The following is an 18,030-nucleotide window of genomic DNA, read 5'->3' as shown; positions in this document are numbered from 1 at the left end:
CGACGGCTGAGTTCGTCCGCCCTGGCGTTCAGAGAACCTGCCAGGTGTTGAACCGTCAGAGTCACGCCCTGACGTTCCAGCCATTGCCAGAGGCGCAGAGCCTCCTGGCAAAGGGTCCACGACCCCACACCGCCCTGTTTGTTGCAGTACCACATGGCGGTGGTGTTGTCCGTGAACACCTGCACTACACTCCCGTTGACAAAGGGGAGGAATGCCTTCAGTGCTAGGCGAATCGCCCGCAGCTCCAACATGTTGATATGGAGCCGGGACTCCGCCGGAGACCAGATGCCTCTGATCTCCGCCTCTCCCAAGTGGCCTCCCCAGCCCTGGAGGGACGCGTCCGTCACAACTACGTGCTCCGGTTGGGGAAGGGAGAGGGATCTGCCCCTGACCCAATCGCGGTCCGTAAGCCACCACTGCAACTGTCTCGCAGTGCCCTCCGAGATCAGGACGTGGTCGGACAGGTTGCCCTGATGCTGGGCCCACTGAAACTTCAGGTCCCACTGCAGAGCCCGCATCCGCCATCTGGCGTGATGCACCAGAAGGATGCAGGGGGCCATCAGCCCCAGAAGCCGCAGCGTCAACCTGACCGAAACCCGGGACAACGGCTGAAAGATGGGAATCGGAGCCTGAATATCCCGGACCCGCCGTTCCGGAGGATAAACCCGAAACTGCGCCGAGTCGAGAACCGCTCCGATTAAAAGGAGCTTTTGAGAGGGACACAGGTGTGATTTCGGCACATTGATGGAAAACCCCAGCTCGTGCAGGAGGTCTGCCGTCATCTGAAGGTGGTGGACGACTGTCTGGGGTGAGCCCGCCTTCAACAACCAGTCGTCGAGGTAGGGGAAGACTGAAACCCCTAACCGGCGCAGATGAGCTGCGACCACCGCCATCACTTTCGTGAACACCCGTGGGGCGCTGGTAAGGCCGAATGGGAGCACGATAAACTGAAAGTGCTCGTGGCCTACCGTTAACCGCAGGTAACGCCGGCAGGACGGGGATGTGAAAATACGCATCCTGCAAGTCCAACGCTACCATCCAGTCTTGTGGGTCTAGAGCAGCCAAGACCTGAGCCAAAGTCAACATCTTGAACTTCTCCTTCCGGAGGAAGCCGTTGACGTTCCGTAGGTCCAAGATAGGACGTAGGCCCCCTTTGTCCTTCTTGGGTACCAGAAAGTAGTGGGAGTAGCAACCACACCCTACTTCTGGCCCAGGAACGCGCTCGATGGCCCCCTTGGCCAAGAGGGCCGTAACTTCCTCCTGCAGAAGTGTCAAGTGGTCCCCCGACACACGGTGGTTCTGCGGTGGCATGGCTGGAGGAGTGGACTCGAAGGGGAGGGAGTAGCCCCTTCGGACGAGCTGCAGCACCCACCTGTCCGACGTGATCGTGCGCCAGCGGGAGTGGTGATGGCGAACCCTGCCACCCACTGGCGTCACATGGGCCCGAAAGCTCGGACTAGGAAGATTTGGAGGCTGCTGCGGGGGGAGGTGTGGACTGACCTCGCCGCTGTCCCCTACCGCCACCCCGGCGGAATCCACGGCCGCCACCGCGCTGAGGAGCGTTCTGCGGTGCGTGGCTGGCAGCACGTGTGGGACCGCCCCTTCCGTGGCCACGAAAGGAGCGAAACGAACCCGTCTGCTGGCGCTGGGTCGAAAGACCCAAGGACTTGGCCGTGACCCTGGAGTCCTTGAAGCGCTCAAGCGCGTTGTCCGCTTTGTCACCGAACAGGCGACTGCCATCGAAAGGCATGTCCATGAGGGCATTCTGGACATCCGGCGAGAAGTTGGCGGATCTCAGCCAAGCATGGCGACGAATCGCCACCGTCGTGGACATAGCCCGTCCCAGCGAGTCGGTCGTGTCAAGACCACACCGTATGGAGTACCTCGCCGCGTCCCGGCCTTCAATCAAGGCCTGGTTGAGCTTGTCCCGCACCTCCTGCGGGCATTGCGGCAGACACTCCGCGACCGTATCCCACAGAGAGTGGGTGTAGCGGCCTAAGAGGCACGCGGTATTGCAAGACCGCAGTCCTGCACTCAAAGATGAAAAGACCTTCTTGCCAAATTGGTCATATCGCTTAGATTCCCGATCGGGCGGGGCCGCCGGGAATGCGGACTGGGAAGTGGAGGCTTGGATCACCAGACTCTCCGGGGAAGGATGGGTGGAGAGGAAGGCAGGGTCGTCCGAACACGGACGGTGACGCCTGGCAACGTTGCGGTCAACAGGGGAACCAGACATCCGTCAGGGCTTCATTAAACGGCAGCAGAGGCTCCTGTGGGCATGACTGTGGTTTAAATACCTCGGTGAGGATGTTAGGCTTAACCTTAGCGACGGGGAGCTCAAGGCTCAAGGCCTTGGCAGCCCTCATCAGTACCACCGAATAGGCAGCCCCAGCCTCCGACGCCACAGGGGAAGGCGAGACAAACCCAGGGTTAGGCGACTCGTCCAGACCACTGGCATCACCTAAGTCACCTACCCAGTCCACGTCGTACTGGCATGCTCGTGACAAAGGGTCCTCAGACCCCTCCCAACCCTCTCCATAATCGTCCTCATCGCCATAGTTCGAGTCAACGATATAGACCGGCTCCTCGGAGCCAAGGGGCCCCAACGGCGCCGGACTCGGCGTCGGACGATGCCGGTCCGACTCCGCGTCAGGAGTCGGAGAGGGAATGGGGGTGGCGCCGCGCGGCGCCGGAGCCCCGACGCTGGCCGGAACCGACGGCGGAGTCACGGCGCCGCGCGGAGGCGGCACCACGGGTTGCCCCGATGGAATCGGCGCCGGAGAGGCCGGATGACCAGCCGGCGACGACCCTGAAGGGCCCAGCGGCGCCGGGGCCGGAGGCGGCGTCGGGGCCGGAGCACCCGGCGGCGTCGGGGCAGGTGCACCCGAACCGCTCGGGCCCCCAGACGGGACCGACGGGCCTGCAGGCGTCGTAGGCCCCGGCGGAGGAGACATCGCCCTCATAGCCATGAGGAACTCCTCAATCTCCTCGCTCGACGCGCCTTCCCCAGGGACCGACGGGTATGGGGCAGACGGCGTCGGCGACCCACGCGGGGCCGCGGCCACCCGAACCCCCGGCCGCATCACGCGGGCGTCGGGGGGAGTCGGGGGTACGATGACGACGCCCCGACTTCTTGTGTCGCTTACCTGAGGAACCGGAGGAATGGTGGCGACTCCCGGAGCGCTCATGGCGGCTCCGCGATCGTTCTCTCGACCGCTCCCTCGACCTCCGACCGGACCGGGACCGCTCTCGACGCGGGGCCGACACCCGGAGCTCGAGCAGCTTGCGGGACCGCTCCCGCCTAGCCTTGCTCGTCAAGGCCCGGCAGTCGACGCAGGACTCCACGTCGTGGTCCGGGCCCAGACACCGGAGGCAGAGTCGATGGTGGTCGGTGACCGACATCAGGCGGTCGCACCCGTCGCAACTTTTAAAACCGGGCATCCTACCGGCACCTGAAGATAGAGTTAGATGTAACAAAAACTTGGTCAAAAGACCGGAGTACTGCTCTTCGGATCTGCGCTAACTGGCGCGGAAAAAAGAAGAACTGACGTCAGCGCGCGGAGGCGGCGTCTATATACTCCAGCGACGTCATCACGGCGCACGACGCCGACGACGCGGAGCCGCAGGGGACGCCTGCAGACGACGCCTACCGACGCGCAGGGGTACTGCTACGCAAAAGTTTCCGGATCCAGACTGACGCCTGGGGATATTCTAAGGTAAGGAATCTAATACTAACCTGTTTCTTTCAGATATAAAAGTTGTTTAGAAAACGAGTTTGAACAACAAACAAACTAAGAGGTCTAAATCAGAAACCTGATCTGAATATCTTTCAAAATACCTTCATGTCTAAAAAGTACTTCAAGATACAGAAGTGGCTAACAGTTATGAACAACAGACCAGATCGCCAAGAAAAGGGCCACCTGTAATTGCTAATCAAAACCCATTATGGATTCCCATCAATAACTTGTATGGATCAATGTTTTCATTTGGCAATCCTGCCAGGGTATTCTGTCTCTTGATCATTGAGACATACGGCATACCCCCATCTTTGGCATGGGGTAATGACCTACAAATACTAGATTAGACCAAATGATGATGATCTGATGGGAAAGTGCAGTGCAAAAAAATATGAAGATGAATGTGATGGTTAAAACAGGATAGGGAGCTTTAACAAAAATTACTTTATTGGGCATAAGCCCCTTCCTTGTTAAAAACAAGAACCGTGCAACAACATAAACGCAGTTTAAACAAATAGCTGCGAGAGGACCAACATGTAGGGTAGGGTTAGGATTTCTATTGGAAGTAGGGCTTCCTATGTTGTTGGGAGTAGGGTGGGACTAGGGCTAGGGTTAGACCTTTAATTGGAAGTAGCTATTTAGGGCTTCTGGTGTGATTGGTTGCTGGACTAGTTGTCGGACTAAGAGCAGGGTTAGGCTTTCTATTGGAAGTAGGGACTAGGGCTACCTGTACCATTGGCTGCTTGGACTTGGGTTAGGACTACTGGCAGGGCTAAGGCCTTTATTGGACGTAGAGGTCGGGGTTTTTGAACTGATTGGGTGCTTGGACTAGGGCTAAGATTGGCTTTAAGGTACTGGTCTATTGGTTCTAGACTTTAGGGCTAGTGTTGTGATTGGATAATGTTAGGGCTAGGGTTCCCATTGGCTCAAAGGGTCACCTGATTATTAGGGTTATAAAAGGCCAGTCTTAGGGCGTCTTAGCCCGGGCGTCGAGGCTAAGGGCGGAGAGGACAAGGGTAGTTGCCTGTTTGAGCCTGTTAAGTGCGGAGAGGACAAGGGTAGTTGCCTGTTTGAGCCTGACCAGGACCAGGGCCAAAAATGCTGCCCTTTTTCTCATTTAGCAATACCCAGCCCACACCATCCAAATCCACAAACAGAGCAACACACTCACACCAAATGTACACCACGCACAACACTATGCACAGATTAATGTACCAGCATGCATCACCAACCCAACCAAACCACATCTACACACCCTACTATCCCAACTACGAGACATATCCACCATCACCCACAAACACACAACTCTATCCTATACCACTAACCAATACACTCATCACTAACACAACGCCAATCAACACCATACATAACTATATCCCATTCAGACACACTCTCCCTGCTGTAATTACACCTAACAGACCACCTTTTATCTCCTACTCTACCCCTCCTTGCATCATCTGACGCCTCTTTCACTATACCGATCCCCTAAAACAAACCTTTCTAAACACTTTCCTCTGAGTCCTCCCCTCCAAAACTACTTTTTACTCATCCAAAAGCCTCCTCCTATTGCTAAGACCTAAAAACAGAATTTAAAAAAAATCTTTCACTCTTTTATCCCTCCACTATCCTTTTCAATGGAAATTAACAGACTAACATGTTCACTTCTCAAATTCCATAATAAACTATACTAATATACTACCCAAATAACTGAATAACATATCCACTACTCAAATTACTTTATATTTTTTTACTATACTAATTTTCAACAGTAATCCTTTATGCGTTCCGGAGTGGTGTCCTACTCGCCAGAAAAGCGCTTCAACACCCATGAGGGGTAACAAGTGCTATATGAATGCAAATCTTTCTTCCCCTTTTATCCCTCCGCAATCCTTCTCACTCCAAGTAACAGACTAATATCCACCACTAAAAATTACCTCATATTTCACCATATTAATTCACCACTAAACCATTATAGGCTTCCTGAATAGCGTGAGTCAACAAGCGATAAATAAATATAAACCTTTGTCCTGCTCTACCCTTCTGCTATCATTCCAAATAACTGACTAACCTATCCACCGCTTAAAATGTACTTGCATGTTTCACTATACTTATTCAACACTAATCCTCTATGGGTCCCGGAGTAGCGTGCTACCCGCCGAAAAAGCGCTTTGACGCCTCGTCAGGGGTAGTAAGCGCTATATAAATGCAATTACAATACAATATGGAAAACAAAATAACATGTCAGTTTCATGCATCTGAGGCTGAAATTGTACCGTACCAACTAGTGTCAGGGGAGTGACATTATTACAAAAAAAGTTACCAACACTCCCTGATGGCTAGGAAGGTAGTCCCATCTGCAGGATGCAAAATCCGTTTAAATGTTGCATCATACTTTTCTGGAAGGTGCTTTAATACCTACAAGTGTTTTAAATATCTAGAACCAAAGAAAGCTTTGTCACATGCCTGAATCAGCAGGAGTTATAAAGAGTCCACCGTATTGGAGAAGATGCAGTTGAGAAAGAAGCAGCTAGCTAAGAATAAAAGACATCCAGAAGGATAATTTCTTTATTGGTGAAGCACAAGAATAACTGAAATTTATTTTCTTTTTTTTAACCAAAATAAATAAAATTATTTACGTTACTGTGTCTGTGGCACTCAATTGATAAAATGCCTCCAGGTGGTTTCTTTATCTCATAAAAAGGTGCAGCAAAAGGAGCCCCTGACTCGAAGTCACCGGCCGTTCCAATTCCCACTGAGCCCGTGAAAAGTTTGACTGCATTTGGCACCGGGGGAAATTCATAACTCAATAACTCATTTCAGTGCGTGAAAATAGGCTTATAATATCTATTATTTACTTTTAAATGGGGCACATCCGCCAAGTGTATAAAAAATAAAATAGCTCATGATCAGGAAGTGGATGAAAAAAAGTCATGCTTGTTCTCCCCTGGAAAGTGCTTTAAATTGCCTTCACCGCTAAGGAGTCACTGCTTGTTCTAGCTCAGGGCACCCTCAGTTTCAGAGCATAGTACACTTAGCACCAACCCTTAAACATGATGCTGCAAATAATGAGATATTAAATGCTGTCAATACAGATAACTTGTGCACCTTATTTGTGTACATTGAACAGCAGCAATCTGTCACAGAGCGTGACCACTTGATGGTCGGGTGAAGGGGGCTTTTTATTCACATATGTACATTTTTACATTTTCTCTTTGTTGGTTGGGCAGCTGCTGAGATCAAGGTGAGAGGCACTAGGGAGAGAACAATTATTTCTGAAAATGCAAACAGAGGCATGCACAACTACTGAGACCATGCACTCGAATCAGATCTTGAAAAGCACTAGATGGAGGGACAAGATGTTTAAGTCGAATGGTGAGGGCGTGAGAATGGCAGAAAGTGGAGAAGTATGCAAATATAAGGATTAGTATTAAAAGTTGGCTTGCAAATCAGAAAGGCCAACCAGAAAACAGTAAAAACATTGTATTTTCTCGGTATATCTAAGAAAATTGATGTTTCCGACTGCTACCTGCTGTCAGAAAGGCAAATGAGTCTGCTCATTAGATAGTGTGGTGCGGTGCCCTTGAGATGCAACCCTTCTGGACTGTTCAATGCCAGCTCAAGACTTCCTTTACTTTGTCTCTCAGGAACCCACTACAACAAAGGTTCATGATACATTTGTAAAAATGTTTAAAATAAGGACTTTGAAGCATTAAAAAAAGTTGGAAAGGAGCTATCCGCTATTATGTACTTACTGCTACATAGTGAGGGCAGGAGTGCATCCTTAACAGCAGCTCTTCGCCATTCCGCGTGGGGTGCGTTTAAACTAAAAACAATCTCCTGCTATAAGTATTTAAAAAAGAGTGCATTAAGTGTTTGCAAACCCAGACACGTATGTCAGTAAAAAATATTTCCCTGACCTCTCAGTCGAGGGTATCAATGGCAAGTTTGCTCACAACCCACAGATTACAAGGTGGCCCTCGAGAACTATCCCTGTATTACAAGTGGTACATGGTCTGGGAACCATTTCTTTGTCACAGAAGAGACAGTCATCCTGGGAAATCTGTCCTTGTTGTCTAAGAAACGGCCCATACGAATTTCTGGCACCAGCACAGACAACACCATGAACCATATGTCCCTGCTGTCATCTATGAAGTAACAAGGGGGTTAAGGACACCCCCCCCCCACCACCATGACACACGCGTGACTTATTCAAGTGCTAAGAAGTGGTTAAAAATGTGAGTACTGAGAAGTATGCATTTTTGTAGGACAGGTGCAGTCTGAACCTAAATGTCTGAAGCTGTACATACCAGCTCCAGGGCAACATTAAGTAAAAGGAGAAGGAGTGGGAGGTTAAGGATAATTATTGGTTTTGTTACTAAGCAAATAAGGTTTTATTGCTTTGCTTCCTGCTAATTTTGGAATGATAACTTGGCATGCCCAGCAACTCTTTTCTACACCTAATATAAATGTTAAGATCTCAGAGTGAAGGTCAGCCCTTAATGCAAACGGGAAGCATCGCACAGGCATCAGTCTCCAAGGAACACAAACGTCTCAGCATAGCTTGGACTGGCCATTTCTCTGTGCAAAACAAAAAGCCTAATAAAGTAGCAGCAGAAACAATTTTGAATCACAGAATTAGAGGTTCGTTCTCTTTGGGACAAAGAGGAACAGAGCTCAGCACCTTTTTGATGCAAGTTTGAAGTGAAATAAATTTGCAGAAAATAAGTGTGTGGGGATTCCAATAGGTTGCAATAAGGAATTTAAAAGGTAAAAGTATTTCCAAGGCGAAAGGACACCTGTTTTCCACAGGAAAACGTCAGGGAAAGGGTTTGGCCACGAGCAAGGATCCATTCTAAACCCTCCTGCAACCCCCAACATTTCCTCAAGCAGGTTTATTTAGGTTAGAAAAGTCTACAGTGAAGGACGGACTAAGAGTAGTCAAAGTAGGGCTGGAGTGGTTTAAGATAAGCCCTTGAAGGCGTTCAGGTTAAAGGTAGTATCCAGCAAGCGCTTCAGTTCAGTCAGGTGGTTCTTCTTGTTCCCAGTGGCTGGTGCTGCTGCTGGGTCGCGGCCGGCATACCTGGAAAAAGGCAAAAATAAGTGATCAGTGAAAAGCTATCACAACAACTTAATTGTGTTGACGGTGTTCATAGAGATGGAAACAACAAGTATTTTGGTAAAAAGATCCTTAAATGGAGAAGTGTAACCGAGTATTGTGTGAAGGGCCCACAAATACAAAATCCCAGAACCATCCAATCATGGAGAAAGTGGCAGGCACTTGAAGAACAAGTAACCTTCAGCAACAATCTTTCTGGTAGAAAACATCTAACAGATTTCTCACTTTTTGAATGCTCATCAGAATTGATCCGGAAACTTTTAAGAAGTATCACTTGTGGCTCCGTGCCGACATCATTACGCTCCGGAAGTGACGCACGGGCCCTATATAGACATCACCTATGCACGCTGACATCAGTTGCTTTCAGAACAGTCCACATATACAGAATCTAAACTTCAAAGTGTGCAGATCTCAAATTGGGAAATTTTTAAATAACAGTCCAGTTCACACAATGGGGAGGACGAGTGAGAAATCTGTGGTTAGACAGTTTCTACCAGAAAGAGTGTTACCAAAAATAAGTAACTTGTTATTCTGACAGACTCCTAACCGCAGATTCCTCACTTTTTGACTAGATACTAAAGCAGTACCTCCTAAGTAGGTGGGGTGTAAACTGACAGAATCCAAAAAATGCTTAAGAAACGAAGGCACAAAGTGTGCTTCTCAATATATCGGATTGTCCAGACAGTAGTTCTTCAAGAAAGCATGGAGGGAAACCCACGTCGCTGACTGGTAAATATCCAGGACAGAAACCACACATGCCAAAGCAGTGGTAGCAGCCTTGGCTCTGGTGGAGTATGCCCATACGACCCCTGGGGGCTGCTTTTTGGCTAATGCCCAGCAGATCTTTATGCAGAGTGCGATCCAACAAGAGATGGTATTCTTCTGCATAGTCTTGCCTTTCTTTGCTCCACTGAATCCGATAAAGAGTTGACCGAACGCAGTGTTCTCCAATACAAATAATAAAGACACTATGGAACCTTTTTGGATCTAATGGATGGGTTCTCTCCTCCTCAGAGGGGTGAGTCGGAGCAAAGAATGCCAGAAGGGTGATGTTCTGCCCGAAATGGAGCTACTACCTTTGGAAGGAAGGAGGCTTGAGTCCGCTGAACCAGTTTTTTGGCTAGAAGGTGGTGTAAGGTGAGTTGACTGAGACAGCTTGTAGCTCACTCACCAGCCTTGGCAATGTTTTGGCTATAAGAAATGCTAGTTTGAGGGTGAGCAGCCGAAGAAGACAGCTGTGGAGTGGTTCGAAAGGAGCACACATGAGGAATGTAATAACGTTCAAATGCCGTAGGGGCATAATAAACAGTAAAGGGTTAAAACATGTACTGTAAACCCTAAAGAAAACACTAAATTAAATGTGATTTAAACAAAGGGTGCTGGTCCGCCAACTACAAAAAGACAGACAAAAGATACCCTTTAAAACTGCCCAATGCACCTCCTTGCTGGGCTAGTGACAAGACTAACTGTCGCCTGTGACAATTGGCTTTTGACTCAATCCTGGATCGGTCTCTTGTGTAGCCACACTTGTGGTATGAATGCTATGCAGGAAGCAATCATTCCTAGAAATTTTCCCACAGTCCTCACCTCAGATTGTCCCTTCTGGTAATGGAGAGCTTCTTGAGTTATAGCCAGGACTCTATACTCGCATGGAATTGCCTTCACTTGTACAGTGTTTATTTTTGTTTCCAAGAAGATCTTGTACTGTTCTGAAGTGGGTGAAGACTTCTTCATGTTTATCGTGAACCCCAGTCTGTGGAGTGTCATCATCCCTGTTCTTACTTTCCTTTTCTGGTGATAGCCCGCAGGTGGCCCTTACATTGGCTCTTTTCCTGGCGGTGGCTACAATGATGGGGGCCTACCACCGCATAGCCCAGAATATATGCGAGATCTTTTGAAGAATGTTTGTATTTCTCGACCTGGTGGTTGATGGTTCCTTGAAAGCCTCTCTTCACTGGTCCAAGATGCTTAGGAGCATTGGCAGAATGGACTCTTACTCTGAGAGTAACAATGTTTCCAGCAAAAGGCAAATGCTACTTACCAGTATGCATCTGTTCTTGGCATGTAGGGCTGCTGACATTCAAATCTTAGCATAGATCGCTGCCTAGTGTTGGGTCCGGATGTTTGCACCTTGTTGTCTTGGAAGAGTCTACAAAGTATCACAAGATAAGTGACTCCTCCCCTGGACTAGAGTGCGCATGGGCATCTTCTCCATCTTCAGATTGTTTTTCGCCATTGTGGCAAAGATGGAGTATATTCAAAGTAAGAGATGACCATGTAAATGTATGTAAAGAAGATAACCATGCAGCTGTGACAGGCACCGGGGAGGAGGGTGGGCGATATGAATGTCAGCAGCCCTACATGCCAAGAAACAGAGGCATACTGGTAAGTAGCATTTGCTGTTCGAGGCATGCAGGCTGCTGAATTCATATCTTAGCATAGACTGTATAGCAGTTTCTCCTCTAGCGGTGGCCGCCTGTATCAGCTGCAGTGGTTTGAAATAGAGTTTTAAGGACAGCCTGGCCTACAGCAGCTTGTTGTTTGGCTTGCACGTCAACACAGTAGTGTTTTGTGAAAGTGTGTATGGTAGACCATGTAGCTGCCATACATAGGTCTTCTAAGGGGATATTTCCTAGGAAAGCCATGGATGCCCCCCATTTTACGCGTTGTGTGCCTTAGGGGGAACTGTGAAAGTGCGTTTTGCTTTTTGATAGCATATTTGAATGCATTTAACTATCCATCTGGCTATTCCTGCTTTGGAAATGGGATTGCCCTTATGCTGTGGTGAAAAAGCGACAAATAGTTGCTTTGTCTTCCTGAATGATTTTGTTCTGTCAACGTAATATAAGAGAGCTCTTCTAACATCTAGTGTGTGTAGGGCTCTTTCAGCTACAGATTGCAGGTTTTGAAAGAAAACTGGCAATTCTATGGACTGATTGATGTGGAAAGTGAATATAACTTTTGGCATAAATTTAGAGTTTGTACGCAGCACTACTTTATTGTGGTGAATTTGCATGAAAGGTTCTTGAATGGTTAGTGCCTCGAAGGATACGTGTCCACGCTCTCTTCCGGGCTCTCAGTGTCGATGTCTTGCCACTCTATTTCTTGTGTCTCCGAGGATGCAGAGCCGAGGAATGTCCTCTGGTCGTCATCCCCCTCATATTCGTAGTAGGAGGCTTCTTCTTCTGGATCTTCCAGCCCCTCCGGGCCTCCCGATTGTCCTTCGACGTCGTAGTCCTTCTCCTCGGTTATCTCGACAACCTGTGGCTTTGGTTTCGTCGGGATCAAGAAGACCTTCATCCCGGCGTCAAATTCTTTTTTCCGCTGCAGGATGTTCTCCATTTCGGCCTCGAGGCGTCTCTTTTTCTTCTACATTTTGGCGGCGTGTTCGGCATCGAATGGGTCGGCCGCTCTCTTCGGCGGATAGGTCGGCGCTGAGGCGGGCTTCAGCGCCGAGCTGGCTTTCGTGTCCTTTATCTTCGCCGAAGCACTCTTCGGGTCCTTTTCTTTCGGCGTCAAACGTTTTTTTCGGGAACGCTTTTCGACGTCTTTTGCTGTTCTCCAGCTTTCGGCGCCTGGGAGTCCTTCTCTGAGGATCTGCTGGGCCTGGGTGTAGCCGCGGACGCCGAAGCTTTCGGCGTCATCGCTTTCGAGAACTTGCCCTTGTTTTTTCGAGAGTCTGGGTCAGATTGTCAAGTGTCTTTCGGGGCTTTAGGAGCTGTAGAGTCTCCTACCTTTATAGGAGTCCTCTTATAATCGGTCTCTACGACCGTGTAGCCGTTGTCTTCTCCGGCGACGTTGTCCTCTTCGTCTGATGAGGCTCCCAGGTCTCGAAGGGATGGTGTCTGGCCCATGCCCTGCATGTTGGCGTTGGCTATCCTCTGCCTCACTCTCACTCGAAGAGTTTTCGGCGTGAAGACGGAGCAGGCGTTGCAGTCCCTGCTCTCGTGGTCGACCGGTAGGCAGAGGTTGCAAACCAGGTGCTCGTCCTTCTGCGCGTACTTGTGGTGGCAGTTACTGCAGAATTTGAATGGTGATTTGTCCATCTCTTGCGTTCAGAGGGCCCCCTGAGCGCGCATTCTCTGATGGACGTCGAAGTTCTTGAAGTTCTTCTATTCCTTCGTTGTCCCCTTCGATGGTGTGGTCTCTTGTCATCTTTCCAATCCTTTCTTGTCCCAAAAATTGCTTTTGGCTTCTTCTTTCTCCAAAAATGTCTGGAGCCCCTTCGGGAACGATCCAGACCCAACCGCGTAAAAAAGAATCTGAAGATGGCGCCCAAGAGACGTCACAGGAAGTACACCAAGAGGTGGGACGTCAACGCCCACCTGGGCTACGAAAAACACCAAAAAGAAAAAAAAACACAAAGAAAAGACTACGATTCCGGACCCAACCACCAGACCGCGGAATAATGCACAGCATAGTGAATCCAGAAAGATTCACGCTGCAAAACTGGCAATTCTATGGACTGATTGATGTGGAAAGTGGATATAACTTTTGGCATAAATGTAGGGTTTGTACGCAGCACTACTTTATTGTGGTGAATTTGCATGAAAGGTTCATGAATGGTTAGTGCCTGTAGCTCACTCACTCGCCTGAGGGAGGTGATCGCAATTAAAAATGCCACTTTCCATGTTAAGAATTGTAGTTCACATGAATGAAGTGGTTCGAAGGGAGGTCCCATAAGTCTGGTAAGTACTATGTTTGAGTTCCAGACTGGAGAAGGTGGATGCTTTGGAGGGATAATTCTTTTAAGTCCTTCCATAAAAGCTTTGATAGGTGGGATTCTGAATAGGGACACGTGTTGTCTGTTTTGAAGATATGCTGCTATAGCAGCGAGGTGTAGCTTTATGGATGAGTATGCTAGGTTATATCTCTGACGGTATAGCAAGTAACAGATTACATTTTGGATGGAGGCATCCAATGGATTGCTTTGATTATTATTACAGTAAATAACAAATCTTTTCCATTTAGCTGCGTAACATGTTCTGGTAGTGGGACGCCTTGCTTCTTTGATAATGTTCATACAATCTGGAGGCAAGTTAAGATATCCGAAATCTAAGACTTCAGGAGCCAGATCGCCAGGTTCATCTGATTGGGATCTGGGTGCCTGATTTCTCCATGGTTCTGCGCTAGCAGTTGTGGCGAGAGGCACAGTCTTTGGTGAGGAACTACTGAGAGTTCTAGGAGCGTTGTGTACCATGGCTGTATTGCCCATGTGGGAGCAATCAGGATCATTGTTGAGTGACTGTTGCCTTAGCTTGCGTGCCACTAATGGAACCATTGGGGTTGGTGGAAAAGCGTACGCATTTCTGCCTGACCAGTTCATCCATATCGCATTGCCATGTGACAACGGGTGTGGGAACCTGGCGGCGAAGGACGGGCATTTTTAGTTTTCGTTGGTGGCAAACTGATTTATGCCTGGATGTCCCCACTCTTGAAAGAATGGTTGGAGAACCCGAGGATGAATCTCCCATTCGTGTACTTGCTGAATGTGTCGGCTTAGTAGGTCTGCTATCTGGTTGTCTATCCCTGGGAGGTGTTCTGCCAGGAGATAAATGTGTTGTGGAATTGCCCACTTCCATATGCTCTGTGCTAGGTGAGATAGTTGCAGAGAGTGGGTGCCCCCCTGTTTCTGGATGTAGTACATGGCTGTCATGTTGTCCGTCCGGATCAACACAGTCTTGTTGGACAAGTATTTCTGAAAAGTTCTCATCGCTAGGATTATTGCCAGTAACTCTAAATGGTTTATATGTAGAGTCTTTTGTTTGACTGTCCAGAGACCTTGGACTGTATAATGAAGGAGATGGGCTCCCCAACCTGTCAGTGATGCGCCCGCTGTTAATACTATCTGTGAAACCGGCTCTAGGAACAGTCGTCCCTTGGAAAGATTTTGTGGGTTCCACCACTGCAGAGAGCGGTGAGTGCGACTGTCGACCAACACTAGGTCTTTTAGTTGTCTTTGAGCTTGGTTCCACTGGCTCACTAGGCATTCCTGTAAGGGGCGCATCTGAAGCAGAGTATGAGGGACGATGAATATGCAGGAGGCCATAATGCCTAGAAGTTGCATGAACACTCGAGCTGGTAGGGAGTGTTGTGGCTGAAATATTTGGATGAGAGATTGTATGTTGGCTATCCTGGCTGGATTTGGATATGCCTACGGAGGTGTCTATTGTTGCTCCCAGATATTGCTGTATGTGGGAGGGTTGCAGATGTGATTTTGGGTAATTTATTGAGAATCCTAGATTGTGCAGTAGCTGGATAGTCTGTGAGGTATGGCTGGCACACTGTACGTACGAATTGGATTTTATGAGTAAATCGTCGCGGTAGGGGAACATATGGATTTGTTGCCTTCTGAGGTGTGCTGCCACTACTGCTAGGCATTTTGTAAACACCCTTGGTGCTGTGGTAACCCCGAAGGGGAGGACTTTGAATTGATAGTGCTGAGCTTCTATTGTGAACCGGAGGTATTTCCTGTGAGCTGGATGTATAGGTATGTGAAAGTATGCATCCTTGAGGTCTAATGTTGCGAGGAAGTCGCCTTGCTGGAGTAGTGGGAGTACCTGTTGTAGAGTGATCATATGGAAATGATCCGAGTGAATGTATTGGTTCAAAGGTCTGAGGTCCAATATTGGTCTGAGGGAGCCGTCTTTTTGGGGAATGAGGAAGTATAGAGAGTATACCCCTGTTTCTTGATGTTGAAATGGGACTGGCTCTATGGCACCTTTTTCTAGCATGGATTTCACCTCCTTTTGTAACAGCGTGATGTGTTCTTTGGACATTGGACGGTGTTTGGGTGGCATGTTGGGTGGAGTAGATTTGAGTTCCAGGCAGTAACCATACTGGATAATTTGTCTCACCCACCTGTCTGTAGTAATGGCATTCCAGACTGGTAGGAATTGGGTTAATCTTCCTCCGACTGGTGTTAAGAGGTCTGGAGGGAGTGTGAGAAAGTCACTGTTTGGTGGCGGTGAAGGCTCGGGTGTTATTATTACCACGTCCTCTGCCCTGGTTATTGTTTCCTCTATAACCTCCTCTATTGGAGCCTTTATTAAAGGTGCCTTGTGTAGTACTTTTATATGATGAAGATGTTTGTGATGTGTTGCCTCTGCCTGAGCCTCGAAAGGAGGAGCGACGAAAAGAGCTCCTAGACTGTTGAAACTGAAGTGCACCCATGGACTTAGCAGTGTCATTTTTTTTTCCATCTTTTCTAAGATGGTATCCACGGCAGGTCCAAATAAGAAATCCTGGTTAATAGGTTGATTGAGTATGGTAGATTGCACTTCATTTTTAAACCCTGAAATGCGAAGCCAGGCATGTCAGCGTAGCAATACACTAGTGTTGATAGACCTAGCGGCTGTATCAGCTACATCAAGGGTGCATTTTCTGGATGCGTTAGTAATGAATTTCCCTTCTTGTATTAGGTCATTAGCTTTTGCCTTATAGGGTTCTGGTAGGTGTTGTAGTAATCCCTCCAGTTCGTCATAGTGTGCTCTGTCATAGCGTGCTATGAGAGCTTGTGTATTGGTAATCCTACAGGTATTTGCAGCCTGAGAGGCCACTCTTTTCCCTGATGCTTCTAGTATTTTTGACTTCTTGTCAGGAGGGGGAGCATCACCCGTTGTTTGCGAGTTAGCTCTTTTCCTAGCGTTAGACACAACTAGGGAGTCTAGTGGTAGTTGAGACTTGAGATAAGAGGGGTCTGTAGGGGCCAGTTTATATTTCTTTTCAATCCTTGGATTCAGTACACGCACCCTGGCTGGGTCTTTAAAGATGTCTGGTGCATGCTTTAGTACCCCTTTTAGCATAGGGAGTACACTTCCTCTTTTTTCTGATGTTGGGAAGGTGTTAAATAGGAAATCCTCCTCTATAGGGTCAGTGTGTATGTGTACACCATGATACTGAGCTACTCTGTCCACTAGTTGGTTAAAAGTGACAGTGTCGTCAGTAGGAGACGGCTTTGTGGGGTATGTAGTGGGATCGGGTATGGGTTCTGTGTAATCTGTGTCATCGGGGTTATTATGGTCACTCCATGTGTCATCTGGGTTCCCTGGATCGTCAGGTGGTATAAAATCATCCTGAGGATCTTCCCCCATGTCTTCTTCCTGATCATAATCTACAAGTGAAGGAGAATATGGGAGATAAGGCATGTTGGGAGTGAAAGGAGGAGGTGTATAAGGTCTTGATGGCGATGTGCCAAAGTCCCTTTTCTTGGGAGGAACAGGAGAAGGGGCTTCAGTGTCCAGTCTTCTTTTGTTTTTATTGTAGACTATATGTCCTGTTTCAGGGTCTATATACAGTCTTTGTTGTGGATCTGGGTGAAAGAGTTCTTCCTCCTCTGTCGGTGGCGCCGAAGATTTTGCTTTTTTCGGCTGTACGGCTTTTTCGGGTCGAGTGTCTCTTTAGGCTGGACGTTTTTATGGTGTGAAGTCTTTTTAGGCTCGACGGCCTTCTTCGGCTCGGCAACCTTTTTCAGTTCGACAGCCTTTATCGGCTCAGCGACCTTTTTCGGTTCGACTGCCTTTTTCGCTCGACGACCTTCTTCGGTTCGACTGCCTTTTTCGGGTCAACAGCTTTTTTCGGTTCGACAACCTTACTCTGTTCGAGGGGCCTTTCCGGCTTTTAGGCTTTCTTTGGCTCGTAGGCCTTTTTTGGCTCGACTGGCTTTTTCGGATCGACTACTTTACTGGTGTCGGCGACCTTTTGGCGTGGAGTGGCTTTACTCGGTCCCGGGGTACCGGAAGGCTTGGGTGTGGTCTTCGGAGCCGAGCCGGAAGGCGGGACTTCTGAAGCGGTGTTTCGGTCGCGGCTAAGGCTTTTGTGCGATGCTTTGACCGAAGCCTTGTGTGGAGGTGGAGGCGGGGTAGGGGCTTTGGTACTCACGGTTTGCCCCGGTGTGATCTGGTCATCGGAGTCAGACTGGTCCTCGACGGTGACTATTTCGAGATCTTCCGAGCCCTTTACCTCTGGGAGTTCATGTTAAGTCTTCGAAAATGGTTACCGGTTCTGGTGCCTGCCGCTGCATTTCTAGTCGAGCGGCTCTTCGGTTCCGGATAGTCTTTTTGGACCGGAACAGAGCACAAGCTGGACAGTTTTCTTCGTTGTGCTCCGGAGATAGGCACCTGTTGCATACTCTATGCTTGTCGCTGTGTGGAAATTTGGCTCCACACTCTGGGCATT

At 48.7% G+C, this 18,030-nt stretch overlaps 1 protein-coding gene across 4 annotated transcripts in view; it reads right to left on the bottom strand.

The window, feature by feature from the left end:
• Positions 1-6,288: 6,288 nt before the first annotated feature.
• The window catches only part of OGDH (oxoglutarate dehydrogenase), a 666,388-nt gene continuing 654,646 nt past the window's right edge, over positions 6,289-18,030 (bottom strand). For all 4 annotated transcript variants that reach the window (XM_078666769.1, XM_078666768.1, XM_078666770.1 and 1 more), the window contains one exon: positions 6,289-8,817. In XM_078666769.1, coding sequence (XP_078522895.1) covers positions 8,697-8,817 — 121 coding nt within the window. In that variant the 3' untranslated portion in view covers positions 6,289-8,696. The remainder of the gene's footprint in view (positions 8,818-18,030) is intronic.

Source organism: Lissotriton helveticus, chromosome 11 (assembly GCF_964261635.1).
Source record: "Lissotriton helveticus chromosome 11, aLisHel1.1, whole genome shotgun sequence".
Classification (NCBI taxonomy): domain Eukaryota; kingdom Metazoa; phylum Chordata; class Amphibia; order Caudata; family Salamandridae; genus Lissotriton; species Lissotriton helveticus.
Note: the sequence above shows the minus strand (reverse complement) of the source record. Positions and strands in the feature narration are given on the sequence as shown.